The sequence below is a fragment of the Toxotes jaculatrix genome, chromosome 5 (assembly GCF_017976425.1).
Source record: "Toxotes jaculatrix isolate fToxJac2 chromosome 5, fToxJac2.pri, whole genome shotgun sequence".
Taxonomy (NCBI): Eukaryota; Metazoa; Chordata; class Actinopteri; family Toxotidae; genus Toxotes; species Toxotes jaculatrix.
This window is the reverse complement of record NC_054398.1, coordinates 14,242,229-14,264,615: the sequence shown is the minus strand read 5'-3', so window position 1 is coordinate 14,264,615 and position 22,387 is coordinate 14,242,229. Positions and strand designations below refer to the sequence as shown.

At 40.4% G+C, this 22,387-nt stretch overlaps 2 protein-coding genes across 2 annotated transcripts; both read right to left on the bottom strand.

Annotated features, from left to right (window-relative positions):
* Nucleotides 1-491: 491 nt before the first annotated feature.
* cers3b (ceramide synthase 3b) lies at nucleotides 492-5,420 on the bottom strand. Its single transcript, XM_041038294.1, has 11 exons — nucleotides 5,393-5,420; nucleotides 3,851-4,027; nucleotides 3,475-3,592; nucleotides 2,808-2,926; nucleotides 2,602-2,659; nucleotides 2,199-2,249; nucleotides 2,003-2,095; nucleotides 1,654-1,782; nucleotides 1,300-1,406; nucleotides 1,051-1,204; nucleotides 492-903 (listed from the first exon to the last, which is right to left on the bottom strand). The coding sequence occupies exons 2-11, from the start codon at nucleotides 4,021-4,023 to the stop codon at nucleotides 784-786; spliced, it is 1,122 nt and encodes a 373-aa protein (XP_040894228.1). The 5' UTR covers nucleotides 4,024-4,027; nucleotides 5,393-5,420; the 3' UTR covers nucleotides 492-783.
* Nucleotides 5,421-6,350: 930 nt separating this feature from the next.
* On the bottom strand, nucleotides 6,351-20,572 carry LOC121182632 (anoctamin-1). Its single transcript, XM_041039237.1, has 27 exons — nucleotides 20,417-20,572; nucleotides 19,942-20,247; nucleotides 18,153-18,248; nucleotides 17,814-17,986; nucleotides 17,349-17,403; nucleotides 17,195-17,246; nucleotides 16,987-17,042; nucleotides 16,613-16,660; nucleotides 16,243-16,307; nucleotides 15,496-15,630; nucleotides 15,225-15,385; nucleotides 14,636-14,718; nucleotides 14,109-14,120; nucleotides 13,221-13,295; nucleotides 13,029-13,085; nucleotides 12,397-12,471; nucleotides 11,702-11,903; nucleotides 11,010-11,121; nucleotides 10,857-10,914; nucleotides 10,662-10,762; nucleotides 10,410-10,573; nucleotides 10,163-10,315; nucleotides 9,859-9,911; nucleotides 9,017-9,195; nucleotides 8,653-8,758; nucleotides 7,679-8,252; nucleotides 6,351-7,552 (listed from the first exon to the last, which is right to left on the bottom strand). Exons 1-27 carry the CDS (start codon nucleotides 20,543-20,545, stop codon nucleotides 6,870-6,872), a joined length of 3,963 nt encoding a protein of 1,320 aa, XP_040895171.1. The 5' UTR covers nucleotides 20,546-20,572; the 3' UTR covers nucleotides 6,351-6,869.
* Nucleotides 20,573-22,387: the final 1,815 nt, after the last annotated feature.

The following is a 22,387-nucleotide window of genomic DNA, read 5'->3' as shown; positions in this document are numbered from 1 at the left end:
AAAGCTACTAGTAGTGTTCACGCATAGTTTGTGTGGTGGTTTCTATGGTAACTGATGATAACGAACCGAACCAGCTGACGTTTCATCTTCTGTCAGTTCCCGCATTTTGTCGCGAGAGGGCGTGCTTTTGAGCTCGTGAACTCAGGTGAACTCTGCTCCTTCAGATGAAAAAAAGTACAATATTTCCCTCTGAAATGTAGCAGAGTAGAACTATAAAGTACCATAAACTGGAAATAATCAAGTAAAATACAGAAATTGTTTTTAAATACAGTAAATGTACTCTCTTTCCACCACAGCCTCTAATTATCAGCGAGATGTAAAAAAAGCTGACCCATGGCACAGTCTTAAAAACATACACGTATCACAGCCATAAAAACATAAAATTCCATGTAGTGCTTTGGTTTTGCATTAATGTGCACCAGGAAACAAACACATAGACACACATGTGGAACTCACATCATCATTATTATCATCTTATTTATCCCTGACAACATACAAAAATATATAAACGACACATCAACAAAGCCTTACTCTGTTTTTTAATTATGAATAGAACAAGATAATATGATGTTAAAAGTTCTGAATTTAAAGAATTTCAGAAACCATGCAGCTTCCAGTCAATTAGGTATATAATCCTTCACAGTTCCTATAAATACAGTATCCTCTGCTCAAGTGTATTTACTCTTTTTTTTTTAAATAAGTAATTAGGTACTAACAGACTGATTCTGCCCATGTGTCTGCTATCCATTTTCCTATTTCTCTGTTTCTGCCTGTCTGTATGTGTCAATGGCCATTGGCTCGGCCTCTGGCTCCGGAGCCATTCATGTGACTCAGTTTGTGGTTCGTTTCCTTCGGTGAGTCACTGTCGTCCTCCTCTTCATCACTCCTGTCGTCGCCGTCCAGCTGCAGGATGAAGATGAGCCACAGAGAACATGTAGAAAATGAGAGTGAACCAAAGAAGAGCAATAAGACATGTATGTTTATAAATTTGACATAGTTCTTTCCTTGATGTGAAGGAAAATATACACATAGAAACACCTGTAAACACACCTTGCTGAAGATAAACTTGTAAACCATTCGTGAAATAAGAACAGCCCAATAGAGGTGAAGTATCTGTAGAATCAACAGCATGGCGTTGAAGAAGTAGTAGCCAAAGAAGGGAGCAAACTGCTCCAACGGGTACACCCATGTGCAGTGGATCAGCCTGTAGAAGATAATTCATACATAATATTTCCACAATTTACATTAAGATCATAACCACACCGTATCATGCTGTATCGTTTCATTTCACACACTTACCAGAAAGGAAAAATTACAAGTCTTGTCACCATAAAAAGAAAAGTAAACACTACAAACATGGTATTAGCAGTTTGGTGCCACTTGGCATAGTTGAATATCTTTGCACCCTATGAGACAAAAACAAGGAAAAGAATAAGTCTCAGTTATTTGTTTTAAAGTAGCCAGAGATTAAGTTGCAGCAGGCAGTGTATCTGTTTATATTTAATTGGAATAGAGTAATAATCCCCATTTAATGTGGATGTTTTTTGCATATTAGAAAAAATTAAATGCAATTCCAATCAATAGCATTGCAACAGACCACCACAACAGCTATCACGTAGCTCACACATGCAGTGATGTAAAACCAGCACTGACCTCCAGCAGTATGTCAGCAGAGTCATGAACTGCCATCACAAGGGTTCCAATACGGATGTAATTTGAAATCCAGGAGAAAGTCAGAAGCGTCAGCGTGGCTATATGATGAATCACCTGCTCTTTGAAGTCCTACACACATACATTTGACAGGTAAATGATGCTCACTTTCAACTTACTGCACATTTAGAACATAAAGACAAAGTCTTTGCATTAGTTCCAGCAAAATTTACATTTTATGGATTAATAACTCAATAAAAGACAATTAATAGACACAGTAAAATATAATAATAGTAAAACTCTTTGAATCAGTTCATGAATTTTATACATCTGCAACCATGTGAATACTTACTTTCCGTTTCACATCAAATGTGAGGCTTAGGAGCAGAGAGAGGTAGAAGCCCATTTCCAAGAGGTAATACCAATACTGAGATGGCAGCATAGACTGATGAACATGAACACACGACACACACACACATGTTTATTATACTGAACACTGTAATATTATAATAACAAGACATCCTAATAACAATGGCAAAAACACGTACCTGTTTAGGGAAGCCTGCCCAAACCTCCTTCAGATTATAAAGCCAAGGTTTCTACAGACAACGAAAACAGAGAGGGAGAGGAGTGTGAGGGGAGTTGGAGAATAGCCTTGAAAACAGCATGAAGTGTAAACGTTGGCCAACGAGCTCATGCTTGTTTGTCTGCCATGTCAACTGCCAGAGTATGAGAAAAACCTTGAAGCACAGAGACATGAGGCCAAGGGGGATACAAGGAGTTTCAGGAGAAATCGGTGGTGCACCCAAACAGGAAGATGAAGGGATAAAAGTCAGAGACAGACGAAATAAGGAGAGTGAAATGTCCCATTATAGCAAATATAATAATTCATGGAATGGAAAAACTATATGACACAAGTGATAAAAATAGAAAAAGGCCAAAGCTACTTACATCATAGAGAGCTACGACTCCACTGACAAATGCAAAAAAATAAAACACACATCTCCAACTGTTGGCAAATGAGAACAATAATGTCATTATTTACACATACACTTGAGTCAGTGTGCAATCACACACACACACACACACACACACACACACGCACGCACGCACGCACACACACACACACACACACACACACACACACACACACACACCTGGCTTCACAGAACCTCTTCCGAAGCCCTGGTCGCTCCTGGTTCCTCCTCCTCCTGAACCAGACTTGAACTCTTCTTTCTGGCCAACTCGTTTTTTTACACAGAGACCTCACATCAGCCTGGGACACATGGGAAATGATAATGATCCCAAAGTTACACTCTTTCCACCCACTGTTTTACTCTCTGATGAGCAAAATATGATATGATTTTGGTTTTGGATTTTTGTTATTTGAAAGACCTTGTCACTTATCTGTCTGCATTTTGTGTTTGGGTCCTCTCCCTTGTGTTCTGTGCTACAGTCATTGCAACACACTATTCCTGCTTCGTCTTCTAGTTTTATTGTTGCAGGTATGATTAGTATTTATTTTATGTTTTACTCACTGGAACTGTGTAACAGTAAAGACATGCAATTTAATTTCCCCCTATACTAAATATTATACATGGAGATATCTACAGGACATGAATTCCACAAGACGTAGGAAACATTTCTTTGAGATTCTGCTCTGTGTTGACTTCTGCCACATGACTGGCTGATTGGATAATTGCATTAACAAGGAGGCATTCCTAAAACAATGTTTTGCGAGTATATGTGTGACTGCTGATTGAGATTACTGTATGTGAGCAGCATACCACCTTAGTGTTTCAGTGAAAAGCCCCTTTAACAAACCTGGGATGGAACCCGTGCTTGGCTGCAGAAGTAGTTTTCTAGGATGGGGTTTGGTTCTGCTGTCAGACGCACCCTGTCCCTGATGCCCCAGACATTAGCTAGCGGTGTGGCCAGGTACCTGCAACAGCACACAAGCAGCATTACAGTAGATGTGTGACAGTATATCAAGCATGTCTAACAGATTTTGTGGCACACCACAGCTTTAATTCTTCCTTCTAAACACAACAGAAGTGGCCTGGTTCTTTGGAGTTCCACAACATTGCTTCAAAACAGCTTGTGCAACATAATCCCAGTACTATTCTAAAACCAGGTGATTGCACTGTTAAGCTCACTGACACATGGGCACATATACTCACATGCTACAGCATATTCTCACCTTTCAAACAAGTATCTGACTAGAAGCAGGCAGAGGGCGCAGGGCAGAGCAGCGTAAAGTTGAGAGGCTTTAGCGTAGACACGACCTTCATCGTCCTCCAGATCAGACCAGGAGACATTCGCTGGCAGCCACAGACGATCCCACCACAGCCACTCACTGACTGTCTGCAACATGCTGCTGGCAAACATGAAACACATCCACATAAACACATGCAGTTTCACAACCATGAAGCAAAACATTTTGTTTCTTATTCAGGTTTTAGCCATTAGCTTACCAATATTAAAGAAAGTTTTTATTCCTGTATGGGTAGATTTTCTTCACTTGCATTTATGGAAAGTCAGATTTTCTCTAATATGAGGCTGATACTTTGTTAAAGATTTTTTTTTTTCACTGATTGCATAAACCAATATCCTCTGGCTAAAGTGGTGTGGATTTACTGCAGTTCTGTAGCAGCCAAACCTGTTTTCAAAAAATGAAAATTAAACTGAACACCAGACACGGGCTGGCATGATGAGGCAGCTACAGCTCTGGTACACAAGGTTTACAGCCAAAAACAAACTGCTTTTTGTCTTGAATGTCCAGTGCCAATTTTTCCCCACCACCTCCTACTAGTCTGTGAGAGTACATCTGCTCTCTGAGCATGCAGTCATGAAGGAAGTGAGTAATTTGGAGATGGAGAGCTACAGTAGATATCAAAGGGCAAAGGAGATAAAGATGGGTGAGGAGCAATTCAAGGAGGCAAAGATTAGAGAGAAGTAAAGTCCTTCCTCTTGCGAACTCTGCCCACAACGGCGTGTAGATAAAAGCATGTTATCTGAGCAGTTAGAAAAACTATTTTTAAAATGTGTAATCAAAGCTGCCTAAAGAAACAAAATTAATTATAAATATTTTTTGTGATGCCCCTATTTTTCTCATTGAGATAGTATAAGTCATACTAGTGTGTCTAACCTGAATGTTAGTTAATAAGTCAGCCTGGGAAAAGGAGCATACATACCTGCAGGCTGTGCTGTGCTAACAAGTTCCAACAGAGGAGAGGGAAGCTGAGACAGAAGGTGGATACAGAAAAACTGTGTGTGACAAATCCAGTGAAACTGAAGTAAAATATTGTATGAAACCTAAACAGGCTCAGCCCTCTTTTACAGTAAGACCTTAGTCAGTTTCAAATGAGTGATTACATCCTTTAATGCAAGCCAGTTAGAAATATATCAGTTTAAGTAAATGTATGCACATGGCCATGCATACACACTCACCTTCAGTGCGCCCACTCAGTGTGCTTTCCAATGACCTATGAAGCCAGTCTGTTACTCATACAGTTTCATGTATTGCACTTATCCATAAGAGATAACAGCCCTGTTAGACCCTATAAGGTTTTGTGGAGTCATTCTTCAAAGTCAGAGTAAAAAGTTAAAAGTAAAAAGAAAAAAGTCAAATATTTACTCATGATCTAATGCTTTTCCTAATCTGTACGATGTACCTCATCGTGTGTGAGGCAACAGGCTCCAGTGAGCATGTCGATTTTTGAGCATGCGTGTGGTCGCTCACCTTTTTTCGAAAGAATGGGATCCTTCCCTCCCACTCTGTCCGCTCTTGTGATCACACCCTTGTAGCTGCAGCACGTCCTTTGAGGTGAGGTGAGCTCAGCAGTGGAAACTCCTAACTGTCCCAAGGAGCATTTTGCATTTTCACTTGTAAATGGTAAGCTGCAGCAGTCATCTGAGTATGGGATTGTTTGCGTACCCTCACCTGCAAGAATTCCCTTGGAATGCCGGGAAGCCCCCACAAAGGCCCCATTCACTGGTGCGGCAGGGGAGGAGGAGTCAGCGCAGGTTATGGACAGAGGAGAAAAAGGAACTTTCACACACAAAGAGAGAGAGAGAGTGAAACATCACTCTGCATAAATAGCAGCCCTTGGTTAATAACAAACATATAAATACAAATGAAGTGGCCTTGGTTGATAAAAACTATTTCCCTGCTCTGTGTCTCTATGGGGAAAATGGAATTTTCTGCAATTAATTACAGTTGACAGATGAATTTTTTTTCCTTTTTTTTAGCAACCTTGTGAGAGAGCAACAAAAAAACGTCAGGTTTCAGAGGGATACAAACTGAGCATCCATGTTAAAATATAAGACAGTGAATAATTTGTGTTTCACCACTAACCAGAGGGGGGCAACAGAGACAGCACAATAGGCCTACCAGTGTTGATACTCTCAGTTAGGATTTGCCAGAGACATGTTATGAATGCTGTGTTGTTGCAGTTGTTGTTATGTTTCTCAGCCTGCCAACAGCATTAACTCTGGATATGTGACTTTACTTATCACCTCTCATACGTGATATGGATGACTTTGTTAGCCTTGGCCTCATCAGCAATTTCAACTTTCAATTTTTTCCTATTCTGTCAATAATCAAAGTCCTTGTGGTGAAGGTGACAAGATGCAACATAACAGGTCCACCTCCTGACCTTGAGAGTTTAGAAGGAAAAAACAGATATCAAAAATATGTCCTTCTTTTATTATAATTTTAAAATTTTTTTTATATATCAAAACCTCTAAAAACAAACAGTAGATCTACAAGCATAACTGTTGATACTAACTGTGTGTATACATTTCCATCTTCCTCTGCTCTACAAGGCAGCACTGCTGCATGTGTGGGACTGAAAATAACAGAGGAGCAGTGGCTATTGAGCTGTGGCTGTGGGCAAAACCAACAACAAAAAAAACAAACAAACAAAAGAATAGAAAGAGTTAACGTTCCAGTGGTGTTTTCTTTGGGCATGGTAAGGAGAGTTTCAGAGCAGTCTTTCTCTGAATTGTCCAGCACTTCCCTTGTCAGGATCAGCCCTAAACCACTGAGCGGTATAAACATCTCTGTGAAGATTAAGAGGATAAAAAGGAGGTTCAGTTGATCTGGATGGTCTCTCCTCAGGGGTGAGGCTCCAGGCACAGACAGGAGCGGCTAATCTGGATAGCCCTCCCCCTCCCTCTGTCACCCTCTGTCCCTTTCCTTTGCCTCCATGCTGTCCTCATACTGGCGTGTTACGTTTCAGTTCACTGGGGGAAGGTGGGATGCGGTCTTCCAGTTTCGTGAAGCTGGTGGAATGGCTAGGTTTGGTGGTGTGCTCCTCAGGATCGGGGGTTCTCTGTCGTGCAGGTAGGGTGGAGCACCGGGATTTGCCCCTGGAGCGCGGCTGTTGGGGAGGTGGGCCTTTCAGCATGAACAGTTCACTGGGGGCTTTGGGCTGTGGGGACTCGGGGTTGACTGATGATGGGGACTGTGTCGGATGTGGAGATGAAGGTGTGGCCGGTGTGTGTAGGGGAGAGAATGGGCTGGCTGAGGCCAATGATGACGACCCCAGGGGAATCAGAGGAGCGAGCGCGGCCGTCTTCTGGAACCTCGTGAGGCTGGTGGAGTGGCTGGGCCGTGGCAGGCTGTAACAAGCCTCAGCCCCTCTGTGTCGGGAAGGCAGGGTGGAGCAACGGGCCTTTGCCCTTGAGACTGGCTCTCTGGGAGGAGGAGCGATAAGTGAGAAGAGCCTTGTGTCAATATCTGGTGTTGTAATTTCTGCCCTGGAGCCCTTCAGACTCTGGGATGAACCTCTTTTAGATGATGGATGTGAGAAAGGCTCCTGCTCTTTCTGGTATTCCTGTCTGGAGCCTGAGCGGGGAAGCTCTGTATCTCTAGCTGTGCTCGATGGAGGTTCCTCATCTGCATGACAAGAAAAGAAGAAGAGTTATTCACAAGACACAAAGAACACAAATTTTACTTGATCTTAAAAATGGAGGACAAATCTCAGAGAACATATGTTATGAGACATGAAGTTCATCCTCTCACCTAACAGGCCCAGCTCGCTCATGAAGGAGTCCAGATCAACATTAAAATTCTTCTCATCTGCCTTTACTTCATTTTCTTCTTCCTTTATTTGTCCTCCTTCCTCTTCTTCTTTTCCTCCCTCTTGGTCATTACCCTCCTTTCCATCTCCTTCATTTACTTCTCCATCTTTTTCCTTTTCTCCCCCTACCTCTCCACCCCCATCTTCTCCTTCACCTTCTCGCTGTCTCTCTCCACTTTCTTCAACTTCTTCGAAAGTCTTCCCAACCTCTGGATCACTGTCTCTGGTCACTCTGGGTTCATCCAAATTGACCTCAACTGCTTCTCTCTCCTCCTCCTCCTCCTCTACTTGCTGCTCCTCTTGCTCTTCTGGTGGTGCCTCTACCACAATGTCTATGTTGGTGGGCAAGCAGGGGATGGAGCGTTTCGGGGGGTGAGATTTGGCACGTGCTTCCTGGTCTTGATTCAGCAGAAACTCCATCAGCATCATGTTCTCTTTCTTCAGCTGCTCCCGCAGAGAACGTGGTACATCTGGGATCATCCAGGCAACCAACATGCTGAGGAACATGGCAAGATTCTAATAGGGAAAGAGTGGGCTTAGAGTTCATTTCTGCTCTACTTGCATGATAATCCATGATTTTTTTTAGACATTACTATCTAAAAATATTTCTAGGTACAAGGGGTTCAATTAGCCACAAAGAGAGGATAAATGGTAGGATCAGGAACTTGGAAGTGCAGATACTCTGAGTTCAGATATAGATATAAGCTTGATCAGTAGATCCCTTCTCCTCTGTGGTATCACATATGTGAGAAATAAAGACAGTGGTAAAGAATGCAAACGAAAGATAGGGTTTGTTTACAGAGACATTAGGGCTTAAAACCAAGGAAGCCACATAGCAAAGGAGTTCAAGAAAGAAACACCACCATTTTTTTTACTGATATTAAAAAAGCCACAATTGTAAATATGATTTTCATACCTGGAAGAATATTACAAAAGCCAGTTTTGCCGCCAGAACAGACCAGTACTGTTTAGAGAAGGTGTAGGCATCAGATGCCCAAGGTGGGTCTCTATAGTCCTTATACCTGAAAACCACAGGCAGAATGGGTATAAGAAAGGAGAAACATGGAGCAACTAATGTGATTAAAGATTAAAGATCAGAAAAAAATCCGGTAATTCTTAGAAAGGTTTTCCTCCGTAAATCCCTGCCATGAATGCCACATTTTACAGTTTGTCAAAACTCCAGACAAGTTTGGGATTTAGGTAAAGTAAGAGTTAAGCTGCTGGGCTCAAGGATTTACAGGAAGATCCAGATAGGTCAAGGTTAAGAGAGTCACTCTGACCTGCACATGGAGACTCCGGTGATGAGGGTGGTGGTGGGCGCTGTGCCCAGCGGGAAGTTGCTAACATTAAAGTAGGACAGTGAGTGCTCTGTGTAGCCATTCATGGTGCCATTTACACTGTACATGTACTGGTAAACCATTCGTGGAACGAACTCTGACGTGAAGGAGATGACAAATGCCTGAGAAGACAGAAAAGGGATGGAAATGACAATATTATATTATCACAAATATATCAAATAACCATGTAAGTTACTCCTAACAGCTGAACTACTGAGAGATAAAACCACCTTCATAGATTTCTTTCATTTAAATCTGTTAGAATGTAATTCCTTGTGAATTCAGTGTTCAGACTGATTTGGTAACTGCTAATTTCACATTACAGGAAACAGATTAGTCAAATAACCACTGTACTGGGAATGACTGATTGCGGCCACTCCACTGATCCACAGTTGGCAATGGCAATGTGTAAAGAAGTGGAGCAATGGGCCAAAAAAGGTAAGGAAAATGATGGGATGCAAATGTTTTAGGAGGAAACAAATGCATTGAACACATTTGTTATATGTTAAGACTTCATATGATGCATTATAGTAAGAAACACTAATGTTAATCTAATTTTGTTTCTTTGCACAAAAAGCCCACTGTTCTGTTAAAAAGTAATTATGTTGAAATCAAAAAAGATAAAAACTTTATTCCAAAGACCTGAAGATGTAAAAGAAGAAACAAAAAAAAAATTAATTTGAAACAACAACCTCATGGAAATGTCAGTATTCCCAGTTTAATGTAAATTGTTGTGCACATCACTTTAGTAAGACCTTCTCAGACACACACACACACACACTTACATTGGTAATGACAGAGAACTTGCTGATTCCACAGAGAATGTTGTACCAAATCCCTGGAGAGAGCATGTGCATGAAAAAAAAGGGAAAGGGAAAAAAGAGGGAAAGAGAAGCGTGTCCATCCATGTGTGTGTGTGTATGGTGTGTGTATATGCGTAAATGAACGGGACAGACAGACAGAGAGACAAAAAAATGGAGGGGCAGAGTGGAGTAAAGGAAAAGAAAGTGATTAAAAGTTCCAGGATAGCTTACTTCACATTCACACAGAGACTGACAGAGCAGGCATGCTTGTGAGTGGGATCTGTACCTATGTCTTTACACCTCACAGCATCGGGACGCCGGATCTCAGTGACAAATTTTGCAGCATCGAGACGAATCTCGATGACATTGTTGAGCAGGGCAAAAGCTGGTGCCAGCGGGAAGGAGGCCACAAACAGAGACACGAACCCGTACTGGATTACTGTAAATACAAACACATTTAAGTGTGTACTTGAAGCGGCAGATGACTGAATGAATAAAAGTGTGAGCAAGAAGAAACAAGAAAAGAGACTCACTCATTTCCATGTACTCCGGGCTGACTCCTTCAAAGGGTTCAAGGGTGAAATCTTTGTCAAACTGTTGTTTCGGTCTCTTTTCTTCTGTTTCGTTCTCCTCATCTTCTGCCGCTCTTTTCTTTCCTTTCTGTTCCTGTATTGTTCTGTACATCTTTTTCAGCTTACTGCACAAACAACAGAAGACAGAGTCAGAGCAAAGACATCACAGAGTGAAAATTGAAATGTTTAAAAAAAAAAAAAGAAAATACATACGGTATGAGAATCTCAAACACATTGTTCTGGATGAGCTGCTTTCCGAGCATGATCATGCTGAGCTGGATGCAAAGTTCGATGAGGCAGCCTGGAGGAGCACACTGTCGAATACAAAACACACATTTACTCAAAACACAGATGCACATATACACACAGGTTCACATAATGATGAATGATGTGTGTAACTGAACCTACTTCCTCCATGCGATAGTCTCCGAAGACGTAAACATAATCGCCAGGCCGCCCAGCAAACCTGTAGGGAGAAAAGACCAAAGTCACATGATAAGGAATAGAGACAAAGAGTGGTGAGAGGTGAGTAATGAAAGAAAAATGATAAAAGCTCCACACCTGCCCTTGAAGAAGGCCACATAGAAAATAGGTGCAAAGGCGTTCATGGATTTGAGAAAGAAAGACTTGAAGATCAGCCTCTCTTCAAACTCTTCCTTTGTCTTGGGGAGTTCTGATGGAACGGAGTCACAACAAAAATCAACACGGCCTCTGCTGCTGAAATCATCTGCGTTCTACAGTATTAAACTTCATTTCATCATAGTCATTACTTTGAGTATCTAATGCAGTTAAACTAAAAACGAATTTGCCACATAACACACAGTATATAGACTGACCCTGTCAGAAAACCATCTGCACCAATTACATAACTAATGCTCAGTTCTCAGTTGCTTGGAACAAGTAACAGTTCTGTGTCCTGTACTTTTCTGCACCTATAACAGCAGCTTCAAATTAAAGCAGCTGGCAAGTGTTAGGTGAGAGAACTATTGCTAAACACAAGCAAAAGAGTTCTTTTAAAGATAACGTTTACAATTCAAAGGATTAATCTAAAAATTAAATCACTAGGTTTAAGATGATAATGGGCAACAGAAAAGTAATGCAAAACATTGGAGGTATCTTATGTAGAATGTCACTTTAATGTCCTGCAAACTTATGCCGGGTAAAAAGAAATGGTGGAATAATGAGTTCTGTATCTTTTTATCCAAGGATTCCTTATTTAATGCTTTACTTTGTAACATAATCAAATACGATACCCAGTTCAGTCAGCCACACGGCGATTGCTCCATAAACTTCCTCCAGCACCAGAACGACCAGCATGTTGAGGATGATGCCTGTGGTGGTGACGGTCATCCTCACGCTGGCCTTGGCTTCAGGATCAGGGTTCATGGACCACACACTCAACATGCAGATACGGTAAACTACCACCCCAAACACTGCCGAGAAGGTCACGAAGATCTGAACACACAACATTAAAAGGTTAGAGACTCTTCATGTCTTTAGGTTGATAGTGTATTTTATCTTTTTCCACTTCTTATCCACTCCTTATTGATTTCTTTTGTCTTTTATTGTTATGACAGTTTTAGCACACTGTTGTTTTTGATTGGACTTCAATTTCTATAATAAATTGAACTGACTGCCATAATAAAAACTGTTGCAAATAATAAATTAGGATCACTAGTGTTGATACTGTAGATCAATGAGAAATTAAAGGATATGAAATGGGAACAAGTGAGGAAACCATGTAGATAAATAAATTATTTATAAACTGACAAATTTTATGAAAACAGAAAAAATATATTTTTGTTAATTGCCGAATCTCTGCATAAAAATGACAATAATCATGTCATATTGTGAGATGGAATATCATTATAAGATTAATGGGGGGATCAACAAGGAGACAGATGGGGGTTAGAAAAGTGAGAAATTAAACATGGTATAAATGAGGTACCAGTAGTAGTAAGGTGGACACATTGATGAGGAAACCTGGCAGATGATCCTCAATGTCCAGAGACTCTGGCTCTTGCTGTCAAATAATAAGAAAAATGTGTATTATTTGGGTACACAGAAAAAAAACCCACTAAGACATACCCACATATGCTATAGCGCATGTAATACAATGTAATGTAATGCACAGTAATGCTGAGCACATGTTCAGCACACACACATTATGTTTTCTGTCTGACAGGTGCATGTTTGCCATCTGAAAGGACAGAAATCCCCTCCCCTTCTTCCTCTCCCTCCTCCCTTTTCTCTCTCCATCAGTAATCTGGGCTAATCTCAGGCAGGTAAGCAGCTTTGGACTCTACCACTCCCAGCAGGTGAAGGGGGTTTCCTCTTTATGCACTGACATAAACTCATACATTCTGAGTACGTCTGTAATAACGTTATTGTAGATGCAAACCCCAGATGGACTGCAATATCTGCTTGTACAGCAACATTTTGTTTACTTTCAACTGTGTGTTGTGTTACTGAAGAAGTGGCATCACTGTGAAGCAAGTTTAAATCACATCAGTGTAACAACCCCCCCTCCAACAACTCTGTCCACTTAATGTCCTATCACACAGAGCAGGGCAGTGATACCTGGGAGGCCAGCATCTGGTCTGTTTCTCCGTCTGCACCATCTCCAGCTTGAGTCAACTGCACCAGAGTACAAACGCAGTGAGAACAACTTTACCAGCAAAAACGTACCAATACAACTATGTGTGACGTTTGTGCTAAGAGTCATACAACTATATTCAGAAACACACAAAAACATAAGCTCCAATTCGATACCTTCTTCTTGGACTGTGCTTTCATCTTAGCTTTTTTCTCCTGTAAAGCTTCTTCATATTCAGGCCTCAGCTCCTCCTGCAACAAACCAACACAGACATTAAATCACATGGGATTGCATTACAAAGTCAGGAGTATATCACCCTTACGTCACACTATTTTTGTTTTAGCTATTCACAGCTTAACAATGTGGTGACATGATCTGATCGCTCACAGCTACAGACAGTACTGTTCCGCATGAATTTAATGCTTCAAATGCACACAACACAGCTATATTCTTGGATATTTTTGATGGGTGTTGTATGGGATGGTTTTAGGGCCTCCCTACACAATTTCAGTGACCTCATATCTGTAACTTTAAGGGGGTGGCCTCAAAATATGATGCTGCTTGACAATGAATTCAGTTTTAAAATCCCATCAAAATTATTTAAAATTTATTCTGAGTGGATTTTCTGTCCAAACATAAAAAAGTTGTAGTTCCCCATTTTCCGATTAGGCGACAAATTTAACCACTGCTTAGATTTAACAAGGTTCTCTCATGGACACTTCAGAGTATGCTTCTCTAATACAAAGTGTGGAGAAATTACAAACAAGCTGCTGATTAATAATATGCTGATTGCATCCTGGTCATTTACAGCAGAAAAATAACTGTTAGTTGTTGTGGAACTATGGGACATTTTGCTTGCAAACTGTATTTTTATGATATAACTTTTAATACTTTTTAAATTTCATTTGAATGAATTGATTTTTACTATACAATTTTCAACTGATTATTGATATTCTATTAACTACCAGTGCATTATTTCTTTTTTTTAAATAATAAAAACCAGATTCGGGTTCACTTCTTGACTTCAGTGTGGTTACATTTAATGGGTATAGAAACTTGCCCACCTGGACTCGCTCCTTCAGGCAGCAGAGACAAAAATAAAATGAAAGAGAGAAACAGAAAGAGAGAGAGAACAAGAGGGAGGAGAAAGAGTTGTATTAGGCTGAGAGTGTTTATGTTGCGACCCTGCTGCGTCATCTTATCCAGCAAGTGCACTGATCTAAACACAGACCAATCTCATTACAGCCCTTTACAAGGCAGGGAGTTGTGTTAATGCATGTATACATGGGTGGCCAAGTGTACGCGTGTGTGTTAGGGAGAGGGCGCTGTTTTGAGACAAATGATAATCTGCAAGGCAAACCACAACTGATCTCTGTCATCATGATTGGCCCGGGCCATAAGGTTAACTCTCTCACCCTGACTGAATTGGCACTTTAATCAACATGACAGGACTGATATGATAAGATATGATAAAGGTAAAGCAGTAAAGGCTCTGGCTGTATCTACTCTCAAATATGTGGATATACGTGTGTGAGTCTCTATAGTATTGTGTTTATGTGTGCGTACAGTATTCTTGAATCTATTTTTGTACCTCCTCATCCTCCAAGCTCGTCAGGTCCCAGGTATGTTTCAGACACATCTGTCGTCTTTTCCAGTGCTCAAGGAAACAGGCAGCTACAAGAAGATACACACAAGGAATGTTAATACTCACCAGAATTAAAAAGACCCTGATAACAATGTTTGATTCCTCAAGAAAGAAATGGAAAATTGGGCAAATACAAGTTCTATACTATCAGTATTTAAAGCAGAGTACCTACTAATAAGTTACTAGAGGTCTTGTGAACATGAGACACATTAAAGATGGGTGGCAGTACATCAATATGCCAGGTATCAAATATAAAATACAGTGATTACAGTTAGTGATTCTCACAGTCACACCAACACTGTTGTGTCAGTGCAGTTTCACTGACTGTAATCATACATACTCTCATTCCTCAAACATCTAGTATACTGAAGAACACTAGCTGGGCCACGCAGTATCAGCTTGTTGCTAATCATCTATCTAAGATAGATGAGCAATAATTTTGCATCATTACAAACTCCTCCCGGCAGTGTCCAGGAGCTGGTCTCCTGAAACTGCCCCATCATTATCAGGAAAGTGTACTGGAATGCATAGTTACCCCACAGAGACATGAAAATAGCAAAGAGGACGGTGGCTCCATTGTCAAACAGGTACGAGGCCCGGGCCAGTGAGCACACGGTACTCAGACGCCAGTAGTCACACACTCCATCACACAGTGGACACATGGTGATGTTCAGGTTGTCATCACATGTCTCCTGACTGAAATAATCAGGTAAATAAATAAATAAATAAATAAAGACATGTATGCTGATATGATAATGTAGTTTTGATAACCATAAGTTTGAAGAGTTTACACTGTATCCTCGTACCTTGGCACATTGGCATCCACAGTGAGTATGCCATACAGGAAGACAATGATGCCCAGTACAGAGGGAGGGATGAGGAGCTGAGTATAAACACCCAGCCAGGCAAAATATAACCCGATCTGCTCTCCGAAGTATTTCCTGTTGAAATAAAGGCCATGTATCAGACAGCTGCCCGGGGTTGCAGCTTTACAGATTCATATTTTTACTCCACTATCCTGACACTTTGGTCCATAATAAAGTCTCTCCAAAGCAGTGCTTTTTTTTTCAGTGAAATTTGCTGTGTAACTCATGGTTCTCAGAGAATAAACTAAAACAGGAATGTCAAAATCTAAAGGGCAGATTGTCATGCAGTTTACTGAGTGTTTTCATGCTCCTCTGAGTACACAGCTTTTCCATTTTAGACATTCGGAGAGCTTTCATCCTGAACTCCTCTCAGGTCAAAATGTCAAATTTACATATAAAGAATTAATCTTATAATTAATCTAATATGAAGGACTTCCCTGAAATTTACACTCATGAACATGAGAGAATAATTGCTTTTGATTTTAACTGCCCCGTGGTCTTTCCTCTAGAACCATCATTACTTTACATAAACTTTGGATACTTAGCCTCACTGGTTTCCCCACTGGCAAAAACAGTGGGTTAGTGTGTTAGTTCCATCTGACAGGTTTGTTTTAGCAGCTATATTGAATGATGTAGACTCAAGCTATAGCGAGATGTTGATTTTTGTTTGCACTATCAGCTAAGTACCTAATCAAGTCCACAGGCTGGTATTTGTGCATGACTCCATAGTTAGCCCATTCTTCATGCAGGAGCTGAAGGAAAACCAAGCAGATGACAAGAGGAAATCACCATTTTCAAAATATATACAGGACACAGGATACTATAGTAACCAATCAATCAGATGTTTTAAATCCTTATAGACGGTGGAAATTTCATACATTCAATGACTTCAACAGATTCCACTAATAAATTATAAGCCCTATGGTTTTAAACAGCTCAATCTACTCTTGTCATGGCATTAATCAGGTCTTTAATAGTGTTAGTATCATCTCCAGTGACTCCACTGATTGTTTGCCAACATTTTGTCAATCACATTTTTCAAGGTCACTCAGCTCACCTGTCTGTCATTTCGCTGATCTTTCCGTCCTCTCCTTGTGAATGACCCCTGAAGAAAAAAGTGACCAGCTCCTTATATGAGATACACTGCTTTAGGTTATGCCATATTTTATGCATTGAATAAAATGAGTTTGGAATAGTATTTTTCTATTAAAATTGTTCAGATACCCCCATTTTTCATCTCCATAAACGTCCAAACTGCAAATATATTGACTAAATTGTCCTATATGATACAATAAATGTGCAGTGGATGCTGAAACACACATCTATATGTATACATATACACATACACATATACATATATCTGTACAAAGAGTTTTTGACTGAAAACCTTTCCACAGTGTTCAGTGACAATGCTATTTTTGTTATACTTACATCATGCAGAGGGAAGGCAGAGTCGTAGACACCCCGAGCCAATAATGAGTTGATGCCTTTTGACACAGAGAGGGAGTGTAACACAATGTCATGGACACAATCGGTTTTGTGACTGCTGGCATATGGATAGCAGAAAATCGGACTGACAGCATGAATATGAACAGTGTGAAAAAAAAGGACCAAAATCACAGCAAAAGTTGGATCTCACCAGTGGTTTGGCAAGTTTGTCTGCACGTTGTGCGTGAAATAATCTCAGCCACCTGGAAGCAAACATAGTACAAACGGTGCGTGAACTCAAATGTATATTCAAAACATATGCAAAAAATAAAATAAAATTAGAATAAATGTGTTTCTGGACTCACTATTCTGCTGCGTGTTGCATTATCAAATAAGGTTTCTGTTGACTTGATGTCGTACCTGCAGAAAACGACAACATGCACTCACAGAACGAACATCAGCTTTAACAATAGACCTGTTCACCAAAGTTATGGACTGATATGTACTGGGATCACTGTTCAAACCTGCACCTGCAATAACTTTTGTTTTTGTGTTAGCAAAGTAGCAAACAGATTATAGAATTTCCACTTCAGTGCTGTGAACCATAAAAGTTTGATTTTTGTGAGGGCTCCATGTGTCATGATGAGGATAATACAAGCACACAGCCTGCAGGTGATTTAGATATTAGGGTGTTATCTAAATCACTAACCATCAGTGAACTAAAACACCAGTGTGTCCCCAGCCAAGGGCGACTCCTAAAATGGGTTAGTTTGTTGATGGCATACCACTTACATGTGCGTGTATGTGAGTGTGACAGAGCAGGTACTCACAGGTGGAGCTTGTCCCTGATAAAAGGGTGTTTGAGGGTTTTCAAATGGACGTGGGTCTGTGAGTCTCTGCGGATGTCAAAGTCAGGGACGTCTGGTTGAAACGGCGTGTTGACTTTGGTCACAAAGGAATCCCATACCCCAGCAATGCCCGTCCTTTTCCGCAACTCGCACTTCTGCTCGATGAGAACATATATGAAGAACATTTAACATACTCAGTCACACCATGTTATTTTTACTATACAACACATATCTGTCGTGTTAATCTTCATGTCACGTTCTACAGCTTCTTGAAAAAAAAAAAAAAAAAAACTCATTCCAAAACAGTATCAAACTGCTGACCTTTTTCACAGCAACTTTGATCTTCTGAAGCTCTGCTTCTCGACTGAGTATTGGCCATGGGATGTGCAGCCGAATAAACCCTATGCCGTGTGACCTCTGCACATAAACACACACATATATACCCACACAGATAAATAAGAAGACACAAAACACAAGAAACAATATAACTGTTACTTCCTGACACAGATACACTGCATACATGTCAAATTAGATTTGACATGTATGCAATTCAACTGAAAAAGCATGTTTCAAAGTTATTATCACTTAGCTATGTGGATAGATTAACTGTGTATCTGTCTTCTTCACTCTCTTAGTCTTTGCATTTAATTGCTCCTGCTACTTGTCCTGAAGCAGCCAGATGAGCCCTCTCTAAACCTGTAAGGATGCTACTTTGTGCGACAATGAGGGTGTTTTGTAGAAAATCCCATTATCTCAAGCCCAGAACCTCCCAGTCCTGTAAAGCACAGAAATTGTGCACAATAAATTATTAAAATTGGTGAGATAGATCCCTGAAAGCCACCATAGTGTAGCCAATTATCAATTTTGATAATGTGAAAAGAGACAGGCTATTACCGAGCCTGTGGACCACTGATTTACAACCTGTCCATGCAATTACTCTAATGACTTCAGCGCAGGGCGGATACAACTGCACGGGCTCAAACAGCACCTGCTACACTTCTGATGTTGTGCTTTATCAGCAGTTTACCAGCAATTTTCCATTTGCAGCATTAAAATCTATTACAGCTTGTTCAAAGTCACCAGACTCTCCACTCCTGTCAAGCTACTGATAAGAAATGATGAAAATGTTTATATTAAACATAACAACAAAATCATTGTAAGATCGTTTAAAAGTGGTGAATTTTGATCACAGTTTTACCACAATGAGGAAAATCATTTCCACAGTTTGGCTGCAAAATTAAATGAAACAAAATTAGCTTTGCCTTTATGAGGAAAACTGATGTGGACTCTCTCATGTTGTAGCCTACAGAAACAACACAACTGAGCATACTCATTCCCTGATCCAGAGCACTACATTTGCAGATAAATCCCTCACTGTCCAGCTCTCTAAACGTCAGCCTGATCATATTTGGCCACAGACAGACTATTACAGATACACACACTGATACAGTACACAGTGACCACTGAGAACATTCCTCTGCCCATTCAATCAAAATGAAACCCACCAAAAGCCCCTCGCCCCCCCCCCCCCCCCCCCTCCCACAACAAAACACATTCATATGCCAGGATACACACTTCCGAGTAGTGGATCACTCTCTAATAAGGCCCTATAATCTGGCCTTTGGCTTCACACTTACGGTCAGCGGTCTTAATCCTCAACCAAAACAGCAGCTGATTTAACACGCAAGCATACAATCATATTCGCACAGACACAAACACACACAGAGACACACACAAACATTCATGCACACATAAATATCTATAGAGCCCAAAACACAAACACACACACACTTGAACATACTGTACAGTACAAGAAAAAAAAAAACAGGCAACATACTTCTCATTACTATTATTGTTGTTACTATTATTACCATATTGTCCTATAACACAGCTCTCATATTAATAAGTTCTCTCTTTAATTAGAGTGCAGGCATGTCCTCCAGCTGCAAGGGACAGACTGAGTCTTATCCTCAACCTGTTTGGCAGCCGTCCAATCAGAGGATTTGAGGTCACATCACTTAAGGACGGCTCTGACCCATAAATGTCTATGGGAGTTTGCAGCAGATGAAAAAATAATCATGGTGAAAGCACTGTAAAAGCAGATACACACCTCTTTATCGCGCTCTATCTGTAGTCCAGCTTCCAGTAGTCCAGCCTCAAACTCCTCTCTCATTAAAGCCTTCTCCTCCTCAGAGAGCTTTGACTCCTCCACATCTCCCGCAGGTGCACCTGCCTCCACAGACTCTCCTTCTGTTTCCCAATGGCCTGGTATTGGTATTGGTATACTCCCATTGGATGCAATGGAAAGGCGTGCCTTGGAAGCCCGCCTTTTTTTGTACTTGTAGCAAAGGACATAGTCCACTTTTCTCTTGCCATCAGTGAAATAAAGCCCAGGGCCTAGATCAATGCCGGACTCCTGGCAAACAAACACACACAAGTAAGCAATGAGGGTTACACAGAGGAAATTTAGGGAATACTGAAGTGCAGTAGCATGAGAAACAGGTAAAGCTCAGGGTGGGCAAAACCTGCACTACAGGATGTTAAAGCCACAAGATGTGAGTTTTTACAATCAGAGGACACCATACCGGGGGAGGGGGCTCGTCGTTATCAGGGGGGTTGATAGGGCCTCCATTGGCCGCGTCAAGCCCAAGCCCGGACAGTGATCGGGCCAACGATACAAGCTTCACTGAGTGAACTGACGACGACTCACTCATTTCTGTGGTGACAGGTATACGGTCTTTTCCGTTTCATCCCTCTGTTGGTAAATGAAAAGAAAAACAGGACGTCAGTATCCAGAGGTTGAGATGATCCTGCAGTCAGCTGGTTTAAAAAAAAAGGGAGGGGTTGGAACCATTCCTCCCAGCAGCTGGTCTTTTTGGCTTGTGACCCTTTAAAGCGAAGCAATGTCTTATTGTAACCATCCTCACTGGTTGTATGTCTACCAGTTGTGAAGAATGAATTTCTTTCTTCTTTTTAGTTTCATGCAAATACGTTTCATTGGCCTGAAAAAAAGAAGTAAATAATAGCAAATTCTGAAAATAAATAAATAAATACAATTCTGTATAGCAGAATTTCCTGTTAGTATGGACACCCATTATTAAAACTTTTTTCTTTTAATGGACAATCTAAATGTTCGGTTATTATATGTATCTTATAGTTACTACACCTTTCCAAATTAAGAAATCCTACTTCATTAGCTTCATTTTGCAATGTTATTTTTGGATAATAAATTATTATTTAATTCTAATATTTTTTTAAATTCTAGATCTCAGAATTATGACTCTCATGGGGATTTTAGTTTAAAAAAAACAGTTAAAATCTAAATTACCATACAAATAATAATATAAATAATAGCTTTTACGGAATGAACTGATTTTGTTTAAACTGAAGAGTTATTTTTTTTAGATTTGTCGAGCCAGAAACATACAATTTAGATCGATTTTGGGTTGTTTTTGCGGTCAAATATCATGAGTGAAAAATAACAGAGTAACGTCTGTTTTAGACTGACAGATCAAACCTAAGCCAAAGTTAAGCTGCCTCGTCTCTTTTTTACCCAAATGAAGCTGCAGGCTCAGATTAAGCTCACGCTGAAATCCAAGCGGCACAGTTTACAATCTGTTGGGGTAATTTGGTCACTTGGCTCATTCTTTAGATGAAGTGTTAAGAGACAGCTGAGTGGTTAAGTCTCACACTACTAGAAGCACATGTGTATCCCCAGACATCCACAGACATAAAATCTTTTTTTAAGCATAAGAGCACAAAATGACACAGCTAACCTTCCTAGGATTTGCAGTTCAGCCTCTCAACTGTTCATCGAGCTCAGAAATAACAAAATATGTAAAGATACTGGTAACACTATGCATAGATTTTAGGATTTTAAGTTAATTACATAATAAGCCTTAATATTTTGCCATATTTTAGCTACAAAATTCACTTATTTTACATACAGTATAGACATTTTACTATTCATTTCATGGTTGCAGTTAAAAACCTCTCTGTTTGGAGTGGATAAATACAAATAAATATACATATAACAGCATATAACACATATAGCATATAACACATATAACGTGGTTTCATTCTTAGTAATTATATTGTTTGATGCCTGAATCAGAAGTGAAGGCAACACTACTTGATGTCTGACACCTATAATTTTACTTAGTCATGCGAAACAATTACGTTATTAACCTTTAATTATGGGTATTATACAGATTCAGCCATTTTCATGTGTCATTGTGTGGGAAAGAGTGAGGGGGATTGCATGCAACAACGGTCCCAAGACGGATTCGAACTGCATGTTCTAGTCACCTGAAACACTGGGAACAGCGATGAGACATGCAAATACACCGACAGACAGCCAAACAGCATGCACACAACACATACAGAGGCCTTCAGCTGTCAATCCCCTTACTCATAGGCACACACATGCACGATAATCCCAGTTTACCATGTGTTAGCAAACACAGAGCCGAGATTGAAATGGAGAATATGTTGCTTCAGTTTCAGTTCAGGAGGTCAGAAAGATTTTATGGAAACTATTAATCCACCAGGACACG